Genomic DNA, 20629 nt, shown 5'->3' on the forward strand with positions numbered 1-20629 from the left:
GATATTATTCTAAAAAGTAGCAAACAGTTACAACTGTGTGTGGTATGTTGCAATGTTATGAAAACAATGACACTTTCTGATAGGAATTGAATGGGAAATGGAATTTCAGCTGGGATTATCCTCAAGTTTCTTTTTTTACACAGCTTTATTTCAGATGAATTAATTTTCAGTTCTATCAGGCTGTTCAATAGCCAAACACTTATCAACACTTTTCATTACAGCCGTCTACAATTCAATGCAAAAAGTAAAAAATAAAAGATCAAAAATTAAAACCACAAAAGCCACATTATTTCATGTGTCATTAAATATATTCATTTGTGATAAACATAATATATTAGTATTACAAGACATTACACAAACATTTGCAATGGACACTGCTAAACAACATTTACAAGCCAATGTATAAACATTAGCAGATAATTCAGATATATTTATGGAGAGCAAAAGTCTGGTAGGGAGTACCTTACTCCATACGCCTGCAAAGAAGTGTGTCAGTACAGATGTGTTTTAGGTGCATTGTAGGTTTTAAATACATACAGTATGATGCACAGAGTACAGTACTGTACCCTTGTGTTTGTGTGCATGTGTGTGCACATTTGTGTATTGGTCTGTGGTCCTGCGTGTGTGTTAATGTTTGGATTTTGTGTATGTATAAACTTAGTTATAGTCTCTCTCTTGGTGTGTATGAGAGAGATATTCTGGGAGCTCACATAAAAACATCTCACTGACATTCATTTATTTTTTCTTTCCATTTATTAAGCCTCTAGTATTTAAAACTCTGGTTAAGTTCATATGGAAATAGATCTAGTAAATGCTTTAACAAAAAAATAACAAAAAAAAATAATACTATACAGCTATACAACATGTAGACAACTGGTCATGCCTGTTTGTCGAGTACCACGTCTTGAAAATAGAATCCAGTCCTCAAAAAGGCGCTTTGAGGCGAAGAACATTTGACACAGTGTGCTGAATGCACTGAACAATAAACATTTCATATTTTATCACTCCACAGGTTTTTTTTCCCCCACAACATTGAATACTGTATACAAATTAAATGTGTACATCAATCACAATTGTTGTTAGCTATCAGTTAGCTACAGTAAATAGTGAGCATGCATTATGTAAGTGGTATGAGGATTGGTTGATAGGTGTTTTTTTGATTAGGTGAGATGGTTCACTTCAGTTCTCTCTTGCAAGTATTTGGGACATCCAACATACATTTAGTACTTCTAAGAAAATTAACACTGGATTCTGAGTTATCTGTAGTTGTGACAAACTTAAACAGGATTTCTAATGTTCACGGAAACATGAGTCATCCGGGAGGCAAGAAGACTTTGAACCACTTTTTAAATTTTTTATATATGGCACAGTATGGGAGTTTTTCTCTTTTTGGATGCCACTCTAAAAAAGTGAACATATCTCATATGTTCTAAACCTTTTGACTAGTAAAAATAAGTGCATGGTTTACATGTCTACTCTACTTCTAGTTGAAGCCATGGCATCATCTACACAAAATAATGTCCATGTATGCACGTATGGTTACTTTACATTGCAGAGGTCACAGCCACAACATTCGTTTATATATCAATAAGCGCTGAGCAAAGGCTTGAGTGTAATTAAAATGTGATCATTAAACAGAACGTGCAGAGGATCATTATGGCATTTTGTTCCCACAACATGGGTTGTTTTACTTCGGTAACACTCATATGAGCAGGGAGCCCTCACAGTTGTGAATAATTTCACAATTTTTTTCTTTTCAGCTGTTGGAAATAGTTTATCCAAAGTTTGTCAGGTTACAAGAGCAACTTATCATACATGAGTAGATTCCCTCAATGCCATGTAGTGTCACTTCATTTAACTTGATGATGCTTTATACAGCACAGTGGAAATAGATCCTCTATACAAAAAGGCGACACAATTGATGCATTCCTCTTTAAAACAACTGGACTGGGGACAGTAATAAACGACAGCATCATGGGTAACATAGTCAGGATGAGACATATCTGTAACATTAGGTGCAAACTCTGCAATTACACAACAAAACAAACCTGGAAAGACAGAGACAGAGCAACTGTAGAACAAGCTCCTTCACAAAAGTTCCTAAAAACACTAAACTCTTCGCTCTAACTCAGAGCAGCAGCACTCAACAGTCATTCCTCCATCCCTCCTACTTTTCACCTGTGTCTTTCTATCTTATACTCTTCCAGTTTATGTATTTTTTCCTTGCATTCATCCCAGTGGAGACGTTACTTTGTCTCTCCATCACTCTCCCTCTCCTTCTCTCCTCTCCAGAAACTTTTAGCACTTTCCCCTCTTGTCGCGCTGTTGGAACTTCCTCAGCCGGCGACCCCACAGGTCCTTCCAAGGGATGAGGAGGCTTCCCTTATCTGCCACCACGCCACTTTGCCCAGGGGAATCATCGTCTGTACCCAGGAGCAGGTACTTCTTCCCTGGCTTGATCTTTGGGCATTTGCAGGCCACATCCTTGGCACGCACCCACAGCAACTGGTCCCCGCGGCGGATGCGGTGCTCACCTTGTTTGTAGACAGAAATTATGTTGACGGTGAACTTCCACCACTCGCCTGCCTTGTCTCCTTTTAGAACGTGCACTTGGACAGCTGTTGGAGGGGAAAAGAAAAGCCAGGGGTTAGATCAACGACTTGAACATGTTTTCAAATCATAAACAGTGAATCCCAACTAGTCTTGTATCCCTGGCTATCCTTTATGTAGCCTACTCCTAGGTAAATATATCCACACATTATCTGATGTATCACCTGAATACCAAATGCTGAAATTGTGTTGGCAAGTGGTCCCATCTCTAAATTGTTTGGTTACTTATGCCTCGTTTCCACCGAGTAGAGCGGGTCGGGTCGGAGCGGCTCAGAGCGGGACAGCTCACTTTTAAGAATCTCGGTGGTGTTTCCACCGCTGACCCTACCCTTACTGGTGGGGCGGGGTTTAGGCTGGACTGCGATAGCCGCCGCCAGAATGTGGGTCAAACTATCGGGCCGTGGAACAACTGTGGTCAAGCCAGCGGTCTCTCGTTTTTGCTTGGTCAAACCAGCCGCTTCTTTATTTATTCCCCCCGTGTTGTTGTGAGCACAGAGACGGCTCGGTGCAACTGATAGAGACAGTGAGCGAACAGCGCTGGCTGCGGCAGCTACGTTGACATAGCTGTGGGACACAGTGTAGCCAACTGATTCATTTAATGACGACGAGGAAAAACACCACACAATATGCCGCGCTCACATTTAAGCCAAAACACAAGACTCTCTTCACTCTAGCCGAGGTGACTACACACGGCGGAAATGATTCTTTCGACCAACTGTGGTCAAGCCAGCGGTCTCTCGTTTTTGCTTCGTCAAACCAGCCGCTTCTTTATTTATTCCCCCCGTGTTGTTGTGAGCGTGTATCTACTAGTATCTATGGCGTATACACACAGAGACGGCTCGGTGCAACTCATAGAGACAGTGAGCGAACAGTGCTGGCTGCGGCAGCTACGTGACTAGCAGTGGGACACAGTGTGACCAACTGATTAATTTATTGACGAGGAAAAACAAAACACCACACAATATACAGTGCTGTGCTCACATTTTCGCCTAAACACAAGACTCTCTTCACTCTTGCCGAGATGACTACACATGGCGGAAATGATTATTTCGACCAATCAAATGACGGCAGTGTGTAGCTCCGTCTTTTCGGCACCCTTTCAGGCGGCTAGTACCCCTACGGAGGAGTACTGAGATTTGGAGCGGCTCAGAGCGGTTAGGTGCGCTTAAACCGTACCCTACCCAACTTTTGGCAAATGAAAAGCCAAACTACCCGGACCACTCCGATCCGACCCGCTCTACTCGGTGGAAACGAGGCATTAGCTAAAAGTAATAGTTAAATGGTTAAATGATTAGCTTAAAGGATATAGCAAGTTGAAGTATAAATGCTGACTTGACCAAACTGACCTAAAAATTGACAGTGGTATCAAAAAAATATTGTTTGAATATCTACTAAAAAAATGAAAACTAAAAAAATATCCAGTATAAAAACGAATACATTTATTAGATTTGGAACATGGTGTAGTGCTGATGAACGGGGTTGGAAACCATCTTTTTTTTTTATAAATCTATCTGAGCTAGCAGAAGGTCCAATACAACCTGCTGCATAAACATGACACCTAAATTGCTGACTTTGCTTGGTATCTCCCCTCATCTCTGACCTACAACCTTTCCTTGTGGTGTTGCTCTGCATACCCCCCATTACAGCAACAGTTACCATAGCACTCCCTTTCTGAACACAATGCTTCCTGACAACAAGTGAGAGCATCTCAAATCACACTTTCCTATGAGGGGCAGGGAAATGCTTTTCTTTCTTGTGACCAGGCTGACGCTAAAGAGGAAGTGGTGGATACTGAGTTCTTCTTGCAAAAATATGGCCAAAAGAGAACTTTTATAGAAAAAAAGCAAATCTGCCAACAATAAGAACCAAAGCCTTTCCAATCGGTCTATCAGAAGATTAGCTGGACTCCGAACATCTGAACATTGACAACCTCAGGCTAAGTCAATTTAAACCTGGTAACTATTGGAACACCACTTGAAACTTTTTTTTTAAGGAAATGAATAAAGCTCCCTTCGCAGAAGTTCCCCTGCACAGTTTCTCTGTCAGACTATTACTTCATCACACCGATTGCAACAAGAGGAAAACAGCTCAACTGCAATGGAGCTAATCTGTGCTTGAAGTGAAGTGCCTTACCCCGTGGGTTTAGGTAGGAATGTGCTATTAAGGTTTAAGTGTAGATGTGGGGGTTTGTTAACAATAGTGAGAATTAATCGAATCTGGATGGAAGATGGATCAGATGATGGGAAAAAAACTCAAAGATGCACTCAATTAATCAGTTTGATATGCTTGTAACAAATTAATCTATTACTCATTTAATGTGTTAACAGTAATGTTCAAGCATTTTCTGTGGTGTTTTTGTTTGTACAAAGGTCCTGCATCGTGGACACATGCACACTTGCTACGTTTACAAACATTATTGTCAAAATAATATCAAAAATGTATTTCCCTATTTTATTCAGATAGCTTGGTAAGTTTGCCTCACTTTCAGTGTTCATCGGTCGTCCCTTAGTACTGCCAAGAATGAAGGGACCCAGAGGAGTGTGGAGAGTGTTTAAGTGTGTGTGTGTCAATGCATGGTGTGAGCAAATTGCACACAATTTCAGAAGAAAGAAGGTTTGTTGGGCTGAGTAGAGCGGGCTCTCACAGCCCTGCCATTCATTGCAGCCCTCTCCTTCATCCAGACACATAAAGGGTGTGTGAGGGGGGGAGGAGGGGACACTATTTGTCTTCCCAGCCACAGAAAAAGTTCCAGGAGAGTCGGGATGTGTTTCCGACCTCATGAGCTATCCGTGTTCTGCTCCCAGAGCCCCATCCAACTTCACAGCGTGAGAATCCAGTGGAGATGGCGCTCTCCTCTCCAGGCCGAAGAGACTCGGTTACAGCATCCAGGCTCAGGCTCAGACTCTTTTTCTTTCTTTCTCAAGTATGTTCTCAGTCTGCCTGGTGTGTTTAGACACATAAATACACACGCACACACCTTCTGACATTCGGTTTGAGCTAAATAGACACCGGAGTGAGACTGAGAGCGCAAAGTCAAACAATCTATTACAAAATAGTGCATACTGACACTGTTTGGTGAGGCAGACGGTGTGAGATGGTCCTGCACTCACACAATGGCTGCCAACCGAACCTCCCTCTCAGCCAAATTTCCAACTGGGTTTATCTTCTTTGGGCAGTGTGCTGCAGCTTGACACTGCATGTCACCAACAAGCAAGGGCTAATGAAATTAGAGCTTGCTTAATTACCGCACTGAGGCCCCTGTCCCCTCTGGTTATCAGCTGAGTGAATGATCAGGGACCTGTTACCCTTGGGTGAGCAGAGGGGTGGCCAGGGAGGCAAGGGGGGGCCCTGCCTTTGAGCACTATCCCGGAGCGTCGGTAAACACGCGGCCCTTTGATTCATTGTCCTCCTGGTGGCAGGGAGAGGGAGGGTGCGTGTGTGCAGAGGAGGGTGTCAGGCGAGGATATAATCCCTTTGTGTCCGCCGTGGCCATAGCTACGCCAGTGATGAAAAACAAAAATTGAATAAACAAAACATATTTCTTTCTCTCCAGGGTGGCAATCCGTCACCGTCTGCCTAATTTACCACCTGTTTGTGCCCCGAGGAATGCTCCGTGCCGGCAGAGTGCACAACTGTGTTTAAACAGAGGGCCCCTTCCCGTGACCCCCGGGGGCCTGCACCACCACTCACACATGGGGGTTGTGGCCCCCAAAGAAGAGAGAAGAGACTCTGAAGCCCCACAAAAGCAAGACGACAGGCCTGAGAAATGAATTAGACAGAGGCAGAGGGAATGCATGCTAAGCAATGGTGTCTGCCATACTCCCTTGGCGCGGCTCAGGCAGAATCATCTGCTTCCAGACTTTTTAGAGGAACTTCAGAGAAAAGCAGCAGGAACCGCCTGCTTTGCTAGAATCAGCCTGACTGATTTATAGATGCAGAGCCTGTCTGACTCAGCTATGATGATTAAGATTTAAATCAGTGGAATTATGAATATTGGCTGTATTTGGCTTACTATCTTAATGCAACAAATGGCCTGAATTATTGTCTACTCAGCTGTAAGCGGGAATAAGATTTATTTGGCCAATCTTCAATTGGAAGTTTGTAAAATATATACAAAAAGTTTCAGTGATGATGATTTTGAATCTCAAAATGTCTCTGAAAGAAATTTGTATCGTCAAACATCGCCTTTCCTGCTTGTTCCAAGTTGTTGATTTGTGACCAAGATTTTAATACATCATATAAGACCAGTAATTCATGTGTTTTTGGCTTGTCGTATTGGTTTGGTGTTTTTCTCTAAAAGAACTGCACAAAGTTTATCCAACATGTGTGTGCGGTCTGTTCCTCTTCAACGGGCTCTACGGTGTCTACAGGGGGGCAAGTCTACCATATGTGCTCTATATAGATCAGACATCTACACTTGACTCTTTTATGACTGCATGGCCCGAGAAAAGGTGGTGCAGGGCGGGAGAATAAGGAGGTGCAGATGCCTCTATTCGAAAGCAGCACATAACTTAGGCAATCCTCAAAGGAAAAACTACTCACTACTAACTACTTATTAAAGTATTAACACACTCTTCACTCTATGGTTCCAAATTATTCACAGGTTATATCACATTATATTTTTCGCAGGGAGCAGTTGCCAGGCAACCTGCAGAGACCAAGTCACTGAGCCTAACCAAGAAAACAGGAAATTATCATTTTAATATTTTAATTTTTTTGTACTTGTCAAACCAACAAGATGTAATAATATGTTATTAATGATTGTGCCAGTTGTACCCTTTGGTCAGAGCCAGGCTAAAACATTATACTAAAGCACTGTGTAAATGTGTTTCCTATTCTATCAGACAGCCAAAACCACACTCCTAAGTGCTGGGCGGTATGACAAAAAACTTATATCATGGTATTTTTCAAAATTATGCCGGTTTCACAGTATACCACGGCATTCACTTGTTTTTGCGTGATTGGGAATAGGTATGAGCGTTTTGAATTGTTTTGTATTACTGTTGGAGATTGGTTTATAAATAGCTTGTCTACTGTCAGAAGGACTACAGAGTAGAGCCCTAATAGTGATTTGATCAAATGTAAATGCTATCTTACCTATGCTAACAACAATTCCCATGAATTGCATAATGCCAATGATCTGTGTGATCCGATCAGCAGAACGGCAGCTACAATATGAACAATTTTAAGTGACAGAATGTTGGCTGACAATCTTAAAAGCAAATTTTTCCCTGCAGACTTCAAAATTAAACACTCCGTGGAATGTTTTTGATACCCTCTGTCTTCAGGGGTGAGAATTGTCTGCTTGGTGTGTGTATGGAAGACCACAACAGAAAGAAAAGATATGTTTTAAGATTAATCTGCATTAGCTGCCTTTGCCTCAGGCTGTGTAATAAGTAAGCCATCACAGGAACACAGAGAGCTGCAGCACGTTGTGGATTGGCTTCGGGATCAGATTGAGACATCCGATCTCTTGACTGCTGGTTGACGTCTGCCAACACACATTCCTGAATATTGGATTCACTCACCGTAGTCTTTTTTACAGTACTTCTTCATGGTGATCTTCATCTTTCCCTTGGAAGCTTTACAGTGAGATTCACAATCTAGAGACAAAAGGTGAGAGCAAAGGGAAGGGTCAAAGTTGGAAAGCAAATTTCTATCCTGCAATATGTCAGATTGTGTTTGAGCATCACCGGTCAAGGCTCCAGCTGTGTATACTTTAAATGGGGTCCCTTGCGTCACACTATTTGTGCCCCCGAGTCTCCAAGATGCCTTCACAGTGCCACTGTGAAACGGATTATAGCTTACACAGGAGGTCCTGTGTCTGTCAACACACTCACACTCCTACTACTCCTCACAACTTTTCCACTCCAGCCTGCTCCCTCGTCAGTGTCCTGGCATGCATTGTGTTAGCGCCCGAGTGCTAAAGAGGTCACTACTGCTCAAAAGAAGTTCAAAAGGGAAAATTAACTAGTGACCTACCAATAATTAGCAGGGACCCTTGGCAGCATCTCTATGCCTTGCGAGGCGAGAAAGTGAATAATCTGACATTGGCCTACACTAAAATTCAGTGGCCCCTAGAGAAAGAAGCTTGCAGACTTATGATTAGTGTCTTAGCAGTATTCCTTTTACACCAGTGTTCTTGCACCAGGGTTAGTTCGAAACAGGGCTTTATCGATGGCCACTGCAGTTGTGCTGTCACTGTGCCAGGTACCTTATGTAATGAGCGAGCTGGTGGTGGGACCAGAGGTCAAACTGAAAATTGAAATCATTTGTTTCCTACACTTTCCACTGACTGACACAAATTGGAACCAGATCAACAGTGAGTGTTGTCCCCCTCCCACTCCACCTCTCCCAGAGCAATAAGCCTTGTGCTCTTTTCTGGGGTTGGGAGGGGTGGGGGGTGAGGTGGGTCGGGGGGGTGGGAAAGCTGGGCTGGGCAGTCTGAAGAGAAAGGAGGGGGCAGTTAGGAGAAAGAGGGGACCTTTCAGCTTGCCTGAATATGGACAAACTTCATTATTTCTTCCAGCCCTCTGTCCAGTCTTCCCCTTTCTTTCCCATTATACTCTGTGTGAATGAGGTTGCCTGGGTAATGATTGAGGAAGAAAAAAACGCCCCTCTCCTCTCTCTCAAAAAAAAAGAAGGTTTGGGACGTGGGTTCAGGATCGAAATTCATGTATGTAGAGAAAGCATTTCTGTTGGAATGCGTTGGCTGCTTTCTGGTGTGGCAGGAAACATAAGAAAAGAGGAAATCCCAAAGTAAATGAATTTGACGAGTCCATATCGAGCATGCCTGATTTCCATGTAAATTAAGTGCTGAGGGCGGGGGGCCTCTTTATCTCCCGCTGGCCCCTGGGGGCCTTTATCATACATCCCTTTGATAGCTGACGTTACCCATTAGCCCCTTAGCGCAATCGCAGCACTGGGCCATTACACCCGCAGCTCTCATTAAGGGCCAATCTCCTGCTGCGAGGACAAACGCCCCCTTTGTGTGTCCCTGCAGCAGTGCCACAGTCATTCTGCGGGGTCCCCGGGGACCACACTGCTCCTAATTTGGAGGGTGGTGACTGAAGAGTTTCTGACAGGAATCCAAACTCCACACAGCCTCTGCAGTCACTATAGTAGGAAGTGGGACTCACAACAAAGCTGAATGAAGTCAGTGGCGCCACTCTTATGGGACATTGATCGATGACCAGAGGTGGCTCAGCCTTTTCAACTAAACCTGCTCCATGGTAAAAAGACAAATTGATTTACCAGCATATATACCTGTTGCTTAGGCAGCTGTAACAGGTGTATGGCCTGTTTAGTCATACTTGCTAATAACATATATGAAAACATCATATTCTGTCATTTAAGGCCAGACACACAAGTTATACTAAAGGCGGCAGGTAAATACTTTTGTTGCACATTATCTAATGTCCGCATTCGAAGATGGAGATCCCTGACAGAGCACATGGACAATAAGGTCCGGCAGGGCTTCAGTGCCGGCACAGTCAGCCTTGATTGAAATACAAACTGGTGTAAATGAAGCCTGTAATCAGATTAGGCCTGAAACCCCGGGGAGGCTGCTGGGTAGGCTGGGAATACAGACAACAAGGCCACAGGGAGCACTGGCAATATATCTGGATTTTACATCAGCGACAGTTGACAGCGTTGAGGAGCAAGACTCTGAGTGAATGGAAAAACGAGCATGTGCTAGAAATGCTCATATAATTAAATGTACGAAGGAGCAGTGACTTTATTAGCAGAACATGTATTGCATTACTCACCTGAAGGCTCCTCATAGCTGGTGTAAGTTGCTGTCGGAGATGCAACTGGAATCTCTGTGACAAAGAGAGGAATATATACAGATTTTACGTTGTAATACATTTATAATAAAATGTATGTGATGAGGAAAAATATGTAGCTCAATATCCTAGTTATTCTCATAAGAGCAGAACTTCACCACATGTAAAAAACCTCAAAGGGTATATGAATTACACTTAGGGATGGATGTATTGGGTTTTCTTGCTAATGAAAGCCGATTCTGACACACAGATGTGCTGAAAAATGTGTATCAAGACTGTTGGTTTCCTATTAATATTCCGATACCTCCTGATTATGGTATGTTGTAGGTGCAGAGCCAAGGCCGCTGGTCTTGTTAAAGTTGGAGCTGGCAGGCAGTAAGATATCACAAAAATGTAAAATCATACTATTAAAACCAAAATACATTATCTCAAATCTTTTTTTTTTACGAGAAACCGCATATATTCTCCTCTTCAAAATCCTCATTTCCTCCAACTTTTACACCACATTTGTTACCTTCCAAACAAAATGAAATAAATCCTGTTCCAGCAGGTTCATGGGTTTAAATTATTGTTGTGGATTCTGGCCAAACACATCACTCTGATTCTCCACAGAGACCATGTCCAATTTCCACACACAACTTTATCAGAGATGACAACCCCAGTATCATGGTGGACAATTGTTAGTGTGTCCATGGCCACCCTGACATCCCTGCTATCTTATCTGTTCATGCCAGCCAGCTACTTGATGCTCCTAGCTTTAAGCAGTTAGTGACCCATCTCTGTTTTCTGTGAGGCGTTGGCGTTTATTGCCTAGGGCCTGGAAACTGCAGGCAGCAGATAGGGCCAATAAACATATCAGCCATCATTCCCTTGGACTCATTCTCTGGATTTATTGTGAGACTGACCGTTAACATTGCTGAAGGCACACAAGGCCATGTTAGGCAAGCTTTAATGGTCTATTTATCCAGGCTCTGGTTCAAAAGACCAGATATCCATTAAAATATTTTTTTAAATAATACAAGATGAGTGTAGTACATGAATAAATGCATAACGAACCTGGCCCTGTCCTTTTCAGGTCTTCTCTCTCTCTCTCTGCTTATCAGGACTTTCCATTGCTGATGGAGTCTAAATATCCACGCTTAGACTGTAGGATTTGGCGAGACTAACTTGGCTTAAGACATGGTAACATCAGCTATTTTAAATTAGAAATGTTTTGCGATTCATTCAATTCTATATTATATAAATAGAACCCCCACACATATTGCAATGCGTTCACAGAGGTGGTGTAAAACTGCGTTCATTATTAAGATCAGGCTAAACTTTGGTGAATTCTGACCCATGAATTTTCACCAGTGACTAATAGCGAGCTGACACAGTTGACCTATGAGGGAATAGCTGAGAGTCAAACAAAGAGTTAGCGGTTAGCTCCCAGCTACAGTAGTCCCTATGTCCCCCATTGGTTCCACATTCAATTGTAATGCTTTTTAAATTGTAATTATAATCAATCAAAATTAATAACTTTTAGTTTACTAGGTTCTCAAAACTCCTCTTGCATATTTAGCAGTGACTTTTTAGCTCTCCTTAATTCACCTTGATTGCATTTTACAAAGTAAGGAACCCACATCATTTTGCTTATACAACAAACATTAATTACTGCAGACTTGATGGCTTTTTGAAGATGATTACATCTCTAATAACACATTTGCAGTAACCGCTAATAAGTCTTTAAAAATGTTTTATTAATCATTCATGATGAGGCAAAGTGCTAGTCAAAAATAAGGACATGCACCTTATGAAATGCTTTTTTATTACTGATCTATAAAGTATACATATGACGTGTGGGCCTTACTGATGCAGGGGGCAATGGGAGAGCGACTCTGCTGATAGCCCTTGGCACAGCGGTTACATGTGATTCCTGTCACTCCATCCTTGCAGGGGCATTGGCCTGTTGTCTGGTTACATGTCTTCCCTGCTGCTCCAACTGGATGGCAATCACATGCTATGGGACAGAAGGATTCAAAATAAATAGCACATAGACATTAAGCTGGCTTCTACACAAGTACACAATGAAAACAAAATGAGTACCATTACAAAACAAGTACAGCTTTTAAATGACTACAGTATGTATCTGGCCTTTACTCTGCTGACTCAACATATTCCATCCATTAAATAAAAAAATCTTAGCACTAAAACCTAGTTATAGAAATCATTCACATTAAAGCTGGCTGTGTTTTCCATCCAGCCCATCATCCATGAGGAACTGGGCCTTGCACCAGTGTAAAACCTCAATCAAATTACATTGCTTGCCTCCACCCATAATGAGCATAGGATTCTTTATTAGGTCTATAGGCACGCACAAGAGTAAATAACTTGATAAATGATGGCATTTCTGTCTTTGTGCACATTATCGGTCTAAATGGTACGAAAAATGTATGTGGGTGTGTGTGTGTATGTGTGCTGAGCTTCTTGAGAGCAGGCTTTGTGTCATCTGCAGAGTAGTGATCAGATGGACTGTGTGCTCTTCAGATTGAGTTTCCAATGTAAAGGTTTTTGGCAGAGAGTTCCTTGCAAATACTGCCTGAATAATGTTTCCCATTAATGGACAAGTGGAACGCACTTCAAAGTCTGTTTAAGCTGTTAGTTGGGGGGGATCGCAAGTTAAATGTGAGAAATTCCTTCTCATGTGTGTGTGTGTGTGTGTGTGTGTGTGTGTGTGTGCGTGCTCTGCCAAACGTTTACCATAAAGCTAGTGTTTGAAGTGGAAGCCCAGCCTCACTATTAGGCCTCCATGCGTTATATGTACCGGCAGAGTCATTTGAAATTAGCTTGAAGTGGTCCAGCAGAAGTTGGATTTGCTTATAGTTGGAATTTATGGAGCTTCATGAAAATAACAAGATGCTTATTAAACCTTTTTTTTCAAGCTCTAACTTCCTTGTTTATCTACAACTTTATTTTGTATCAAAAAAGCTTCTTCCAAGTATATTTGTTGAAATAGAATAAAATGGTCACATTATTAAGGATCCAGTTATTTTCCTGAGCTTTCTACATGAATATGTTTACATAAAAATGATGGAGGATGGTTTAATGGAAACTAAGTAAAACATATTCTCATTGTCCCGGTTGCCAAGAGTTATGTGTGAGGATCCACAGGGCTCTCATATCTTTCTAGGAAAAGGACAGAAAATGTAAAGGTTCTGCTACACAAGTTATAGAATCCATTCAAACAATGTAAATAACTTAAAAATCCAGCTTTAGATCAGAGCCTTTTTAACAGTAGGGGTTCACTCCATAAGGACGATGATTAATCTAAGATTGTTGGACGTCTCTGTGTGTAATAACAGTAAAACAGACGACTGAACAGTGTACATGTTTTTGGACTGCACCAATCACATGCAAAATCATGACTTTGGCTTTCAGGCTATACAACCAGCATTAATTAAACTTAGCATATCATACTTTTTATCCCTGTAAAAAAAATGTATTGTGTATCTAATAAGAAAATAAAGGTGTTCAATTAATGAGAGCTGGAGGTGCTGATAAAAAAACAAAAAACAGAACCATGCTAGCTTTTTTTCCCCCGTTTTTGTGCTAAACTGGGTTAACTGTCTCCTGACAGTATTTTTATAATTACTGTAAAAACACAAGAGTAATATTAATCATCTCATCTACCTAATGGAACAAATGCGAATAAGTACATTTTTCGCAATGTAAAACTTCTCCTTAAAAAAGGGGCAAAAACAATGATTGATTTAGTATACATACATGTGATGAATTCATTACAGTTTAGAAATATCTAAATGCTACATCACCTACTGGCACTTTGTAAAGTTGTTTTGGGTTTCTTTGTTTTTTTCATAAAATTGTATGACAGATGTATTAAGTACCACTGCAATCTCAAACGTTCCCTAACACCAAAGCCCAGCCTCACTGCCTTCGTAGGGGGTTGCTATGAACCGTACACATTAATTAATTTCACCCTGCAGTGGGGGACCTGTGGAGCTGAATGGGTTTGGAGTAGTGCGGTGCATTGAACCATGTACTAGCTTCATCTCTGTGGACTGGCTGAGCCTATAGTTAAAGGCCTAGACTGCCAATCGTACTAGAGGACGGGAGGAAAAAAAACAAACTGTTAGGGGAGGTGGGGGGTGTACACTGTGGTTCTCCAAGAGCCGTGTTTACACTGCGCTTGATGAGGGGTGAAGTTGTTAATCTGGGAAATAAAGCATGAGGCATTCTACGCTGCCACTGGAGATGTAGGCGCTGTATAGTGCATAGACATTTTTTTCAGTAAACCTCCCAACTATTAAGCGAATCGTTGAGAGCACATTTTGTTGAGAGGTGGAGTGTTGGCGGGGGGGTTAAGGAATGGGGAATGAAAGCAGACTTCCTCCTGGCTGTGTTGGCACAGCGCTGTATTTCCTGTCCAACAACAGCAGAACGGGATGGTTGGCTGATTTGAACAATAAATATGGTGGATTCTAACTGATGTCACAACGCACTGTTTTTGTCACCTGAGGAGAAAGGCAGCAATCAGGCCGTTTGGGTCTGATCCCAGAGCATAACGCTGGCTGTATGGAGGGATGGGGAGAGGGGCTTGAACTTTTCAAGTTACTGATCCAGCTGTTTGGAAAGGCTTTGCAGGGATCTGTGGACATTGCTACATCATTAGGCAAAGTGAAACCTCTATTACACTAACCTGCTCCCAGCTCTGTCCCCCTGAACCTCACCACTCCTCAAATATAGCTTGTGAAAATGTTTACGCTGGCAGAGCGGAACAATGCTGCAATGGACCACGAACAGATGATCTATCCAGCATGTGCGACATGCTGTAAATCAATCCCAGCGCTCTGTTTGAGAGTGATCTCTGTCACTGATGTACTCTGAAAAATACTTTTGTTGTCCACGTTGCTCATTCCTTTTCTTTCATTTCATGCAAGTTGAAAGAGGCATAGTGATTTAGGAGGGGAGGACTGTGGTGGCATGCAGTAGGAAATATAATGTTGTTCCTGTGATTAAATAGCCAGCGGTAAACCACGGATAGGGGCACCGGAGGATAGGCAATCCTGAGACCCTGTTACCAGCCAATCACAGCTCAGCGGTGAATGTGCTCAAGGCCGCAAAATGGGTATATTCCCAAAATCGCTCATTTGTTGTTCTAAATTCTAAAGTGAACCAACAATATCATCCAATATTGTTTAAAAGCAAAAATTACCGCCACAAGATTAGTAACATTTTAAAAGTTTTGTTTGGTTAACTTGCCACATGTAAACAGGCTATACAATTAATTTCCCTAGAAAAACAACAATGTTTGGCTCACATTAAAATCACTGTTTGTCAGCATTTGTAGGAAAATGTGCTGCCTGCCACATAGACAGTGGCGGGCATAGATGTGTACAAGTACTCTCTGCATCTATGGGATATTTTGCTGGTGAGTGTATAGCCAGAGCGATTGAGTGACAGCAGTTTGTTTGCTCAGGGCCTCGCAGTCTGTTTTTGCTCCCCGAGGTGCTGCGAGACAGAAGGAGCTCAGCTTTTGTCTCCCTTGCACATTAATCCTCTGCCGTTCGCTCTCAAACCAACATATGTGCTCACACCTGTGTGTGTGTGTGTGTGTGTGTGTGTGTGTTCCACTTTTTGTGCCGATGCTGTGTTGTAAGTACGAACAGGGGAGAGGGACGATTAGCAAGTTGTTTCCACTGCTCTGTTCAGCGGATCAGCTCACACCTCTATTCTGTTTGTTATGTTTGTCTTGTCAGGGATCCACAGAGGAACCCAAATAGCTTGGGAGCTGCACGGGTCAGTGCACAGACACCAAGACAGGTGGGCGCCTTTCTCCACAACTTTTTAAAGAATGCCTTTAATACCTGAAGTGTGAAACTGACAGTGGTGGAAGAAGTACTCAAATGCTTTACTTCAGGGAATGTACCTATACCACAATAAAAAGGGTAAATCATTCAAAGTAAATACCCTGCATTCAAAATCCTTTTTTAAATAAAAGTATCATCTGCAAAATGTACTCAGAGTAACTCAAGTAAAGTACTGGTACATACAGTAGGCCTACATGTGGTTTAGTCCAGTCTCTCAATTCTCAATCTAGAGGTCACTTTTCTCCAAAGAGTCACAGGATGAATTTAAGGGGGGCGGGAAATGATTACTGATAGAATAAATAAGAATAACAGTCTTCTAATAAAAAAAGCAAAGAGCACGTAGTGAAGCAAAGAGCACGTACTTAAAAATGGTTCTGATGAACACTACTAGAGAATATTGACTCTTTCCACCACTGGAAACGGAAAACTGGTGCAAAGCAAGTGTATACAACATTACCTCAACCCTAACTTTAGAGGACAGTGTGTGAATCTATTGTGCTCAGACAATGTTCAAACATCCAACGTTGTTATATACCGTTACCTTTGCAAGCTCTCCGGTGAGAGATGGACTTAGTCATGTCCCTGTAGTAACCCTCCTTGCAGTAGTGGCAGTGGCGTCCTGCTGTGTTGTGACGGCAGTTGAGACAGACGCCGCCACTCCTTCGGCCCGACAGCTTGTACAGCTCCATGTTGAAACGACAGCGTCGGGCATGCAGGTTACAGTGGCATGCTGGGTAGAAAGTGATAAAGAGAGAGAGAAAGACTGAAGTTCTGCCTTGATATTTTGCAGATCAGCTAGTCACACTGTCTTAAAATGAAATAATACATCCAGCACTCAAATTTAAACAATCCCCTGTGGCGCTGTTGTCATATGAAAACCATGTTGCCCAGTTTTGCTGATTTTCATGTTTTCACTCCAGTTGCATTGTTACATTGTCCCACGTCAGTTGAGAAACTCCAAACTCTGATACTAATGAAGCCAAATGCAGTGTCATCATATTGCAAAACAGTGCTGTTTTTTTAGCTCACATTCTCTTACTCTTACATTTGGGAAATATGAGCTTGCGATGAACTCAACACACATTGTTTACCAACTTTACAATTTTCAATAATGGTGCGTGCAACCAACGTGAATGCATTCATTTAAGATTCTGAGGAAACGCATTTACTTGAAAGCCATCGGAGAGTCTGAATCTTCTGGTGTGAGGTTGTCATATGCAGACAACAGGTTATTGAAACAGATGGCGTGGCTCGGCTTGCTTTGGTCTGGCTTGAGAATAATGGAGCCTCTAAAGAAACGTCCGGGTTCAGGCTTTCTTTCTCTCGGCCACCTGCTTGTGAATTTAACCTCTGAACCCCCGGTGATGTCAGGCAGGAAAACTTTCTTCCGCTCTCCCACACATCTGAGCGACTCGTGATTTATTGTCATTGCTATATTCACTCGTTAATACTGGCCCTGGAGTTCATATTCCTCACGCACTGATTCACTGCCATGATTTCAGGCCTTTACCCGATTTTTCCATATCGAGCCCCAAAGTGTTAGATATTAAATCATTGAAAAAAAGACATACACACATAAATGAAACACGTTGAATATGTAAATGAACTAACAACTCAACAAAAATTTAAGTATTATAACTCCTCTTGTACTATAAAATGTTATAAATGGCCCTTCAAAAAAAAGTGTCACTTTTTAAGTCAGTGTGATGTGACAGGTCACATACCCTCTAACCTTTTTAAGCTAACAAGCTCAACAAAAATGCAACTAAATGTAGCCAGATAACTACACCAACAATGTCAAAGTATTCCATCAATGCTTTGAGTTATAATCTCATTATGGTGTTGGGTGAATAATCAATTCTCCCAAAACAAAAAAAAAGGCATTAAGAAAAACTATGTAAAAATACAGTTCTTTGCACTGATGGTCTTGTTTGCTGTTACATGTAATTTATGATCATAAGAGGAAAAATTATGCTGTTACAGAAATATTAACAAGTTCCTCATAGCACCATTTACCTGGTAGGAGTTGTTGATTTCAATATTACTACCCAATCATAGCTGATGAGATGGCGGTTACACCATGACTCCTTGAAATGTGCATCATAAAATGAGGCGAAATGGAATAAAAATTTAAAAATGTAATTTCAGAGACAAAACTATTGAAAATTGTATTTTTTCCCGGATATACAGTATATGCTGTATATATATATATTTTTTTTTTTACAATTAATTCATCTGATTTGTGATTTCATAATTAGGTTACTTACTTTTGTTTAAATTGAACACTTATGTTCTACAGGTCACTTGTTTTTCCATTGTAAGGCTGAATCAGGCACACCATTCATACTTGCAGCCCTCACATTTCGCTAATCTCTCCATCAATACGCCCATCTTAATGTTATTACAGAGATGCAGACGATAAGACCGCCACATATGCTCCACGTTCATCAGTGGTCTGAATCACGTACAAACCAACTCCTGCCATGACAGACCAGAGCTGGCAGGTGGTTGAGATTCAGAAACACTCCTTCTGAATGGGGGGCCCAGACGTACGCACACACACACACACACACACACACACACACACACACACACACACACACACACACACACACACACACACACACACACAGAGGTGTTTGGCAGCTGTCACAGGCTTATCTCCCTCACTTCCCTCCCCTGAGATGGTCCAACACACACTACACCAAAGCTTTGAAGTACACACACACACACACACACACACACACACACACTCTGCCTCCTCCCTTTCCCTCTCACTCTTTACTGCTCTCTTATCCCAGATGTTATCTCCACTTAAGGGAAGTGTGAGCGAAAATGCAACGGGACTTTTTTCATGAATAGGAAATGGAATGCTCTTAGTTTCTGGCGCTAAAGAAAGCCGGTGCGGGTACTGTTCTTTCATCCTCCAAAATATTCACACAGAGAGATCCGGTTATTGTAACAATGCAGCCGTCACTTCAATTCAATTCAACAATTACTTTTATAACAAAACGCCATCATTTTTTTCATTTTTATGTTGTTTGATGCCAGCGTGGAATCTCAAACTGTCTCTTTGAGGACTGGTGTCAAAGGTAAAAATGTACTCGTTTGTCATGTGTGAGAGTGTCATGAGATTAATAAGCGCTATCTGCACAGCTGTCCCCAGGTCCTTCTATCGAACGCTGTGCTATCTCACCCACACCCCCCCCCCCCCACCTCCCAGCTCTACTCATATACTTGCAGCAGTAGTTGTCCAGCAGTGACAATAGCTTGAGCACTGATAAGCCATGTTTCGAGCAGCAGGCTCCAAAATGACAATCGCAACATCTGTTGCACGTTCGCCAAATAACTGAATGTGTTTACCACTTAAAGGTCAGGCAGGCCACATATAATATAACCCTTTCTGCTTTTGTTCTTCTGCAGTTTGTGCTATATATAAAGAAAATACTCGCCAAAAAGTGAAGTTACATGCTGAAGATGTGGTCCGAAATACTTTTTTCCCCTGTACATAGAATAATTTGACTTTTTTGAGCTATAATTTGAGCTACTCGGTAATCTTTCCCTGCAGAAAGGCCCTACTGGAGTTTAAGTAGGGTTGGGAAATTGGGAATCACCAATGCCGATCAATTGCATCAAACTGGTTCAACTAAAAATATTTTCCTTTTTTACCTGCATATATGCCTTGTTGTGTGTCTTGCACAAAAAAATCCTGTAATAATGTGGGGCATTTTCATAATAATAATGCAACATGATAGTAATTCAATTTATATGGACTACGGGAAATGATCTGTTTGTAATATAGGGTAGAACGAAACACATGTAGAAAAGTTTGCCACAAAACTAGAACTCAACAAAATACTGCATGTCTTCCACCTCTCTCTCCCCTTTTATCTCTGCACTTAACTATCAATAAAAGGTGAACACTTAGTTAAGATTTAAGAACTTGCTATGAGCCAAAGTAAAGAAGGATATACATGTACATTATACTCAACACATGCTAACATGCTCCTATTCTAAGATTACAACAACATTTTAGATATAAAGTGAGTTTCGATGGTTGCTGCAAATCAGCTGCTTAGTGTGATTTTGCACTGGACATCCAGAGTAACACGGTGTCTTTTCTGGGTCTGCTTTCATTTACTTTCAAGGGCCTACTTAAAGCTACGCTATTCCGATCTATTTATGTACAAGTGCCATCTATCAGGCTTAGTGAAGGAAGCGCTCGTGGTGGGTGTGCATATTGGATGAAAATTATGCATCCCACAGCTCGGTGGAGGCGGTTTTTCGCTCCGTCTACAGAGGAGAGCACACTTCAGAAACAATCAAACGTCTGTACATGATGATCAGCACTGATGAAATCTGGTT

At 41.8% G+C, this 20629-nt stretch overlaps 1 protein-coding gene across 1 annotated transcript in view; it reads right to left on the reverse strand.

Annotated features, from left to right (window-relative positions):
• Positions 1–232: 232 nt before the first annotated feature.
• ntn1b (netrin 1b) overlaps positions 233–20629 on the reverse strand; it is a 42274-nt gene continuing 21877 nt past the window's right edge. The window contains exons 3-7 of the mRNA XM_080043514.1: positions 16806–16994; positions 12247–12396; positions 10380–10433; positions 8139–8213; positions 233–2618 (exon numbers count right to left, since the gene is read on the reverse strand). Of these exons, the coding sequence (XP_079899640.1) occupies positions 2299–2618; positions 8139–8213; positions 10380–10433; positions 12247–12396; positions 16806–16994 (788 nt within the window). The 3' untranslated portion in view covers positions 233–2298. The remainder of the gene's footprint in view (positions 2619–8138; positions 8214–10379; positions 10434–12246; positions 12397–16805; positions 16995–20629) is intronic.

Source organism: Ammodytes marinus, assembly GCF_949987685.1.
Source record: "Ammodytes marinus genome assembly, chromosome: 16".
Lineage (NCBI taxonomy): Eukaryota > Metazoa > Chordata > Actinopteri > Uranoscopiformes > Ammodytidae > Ammodytes > Ammodytes marinus.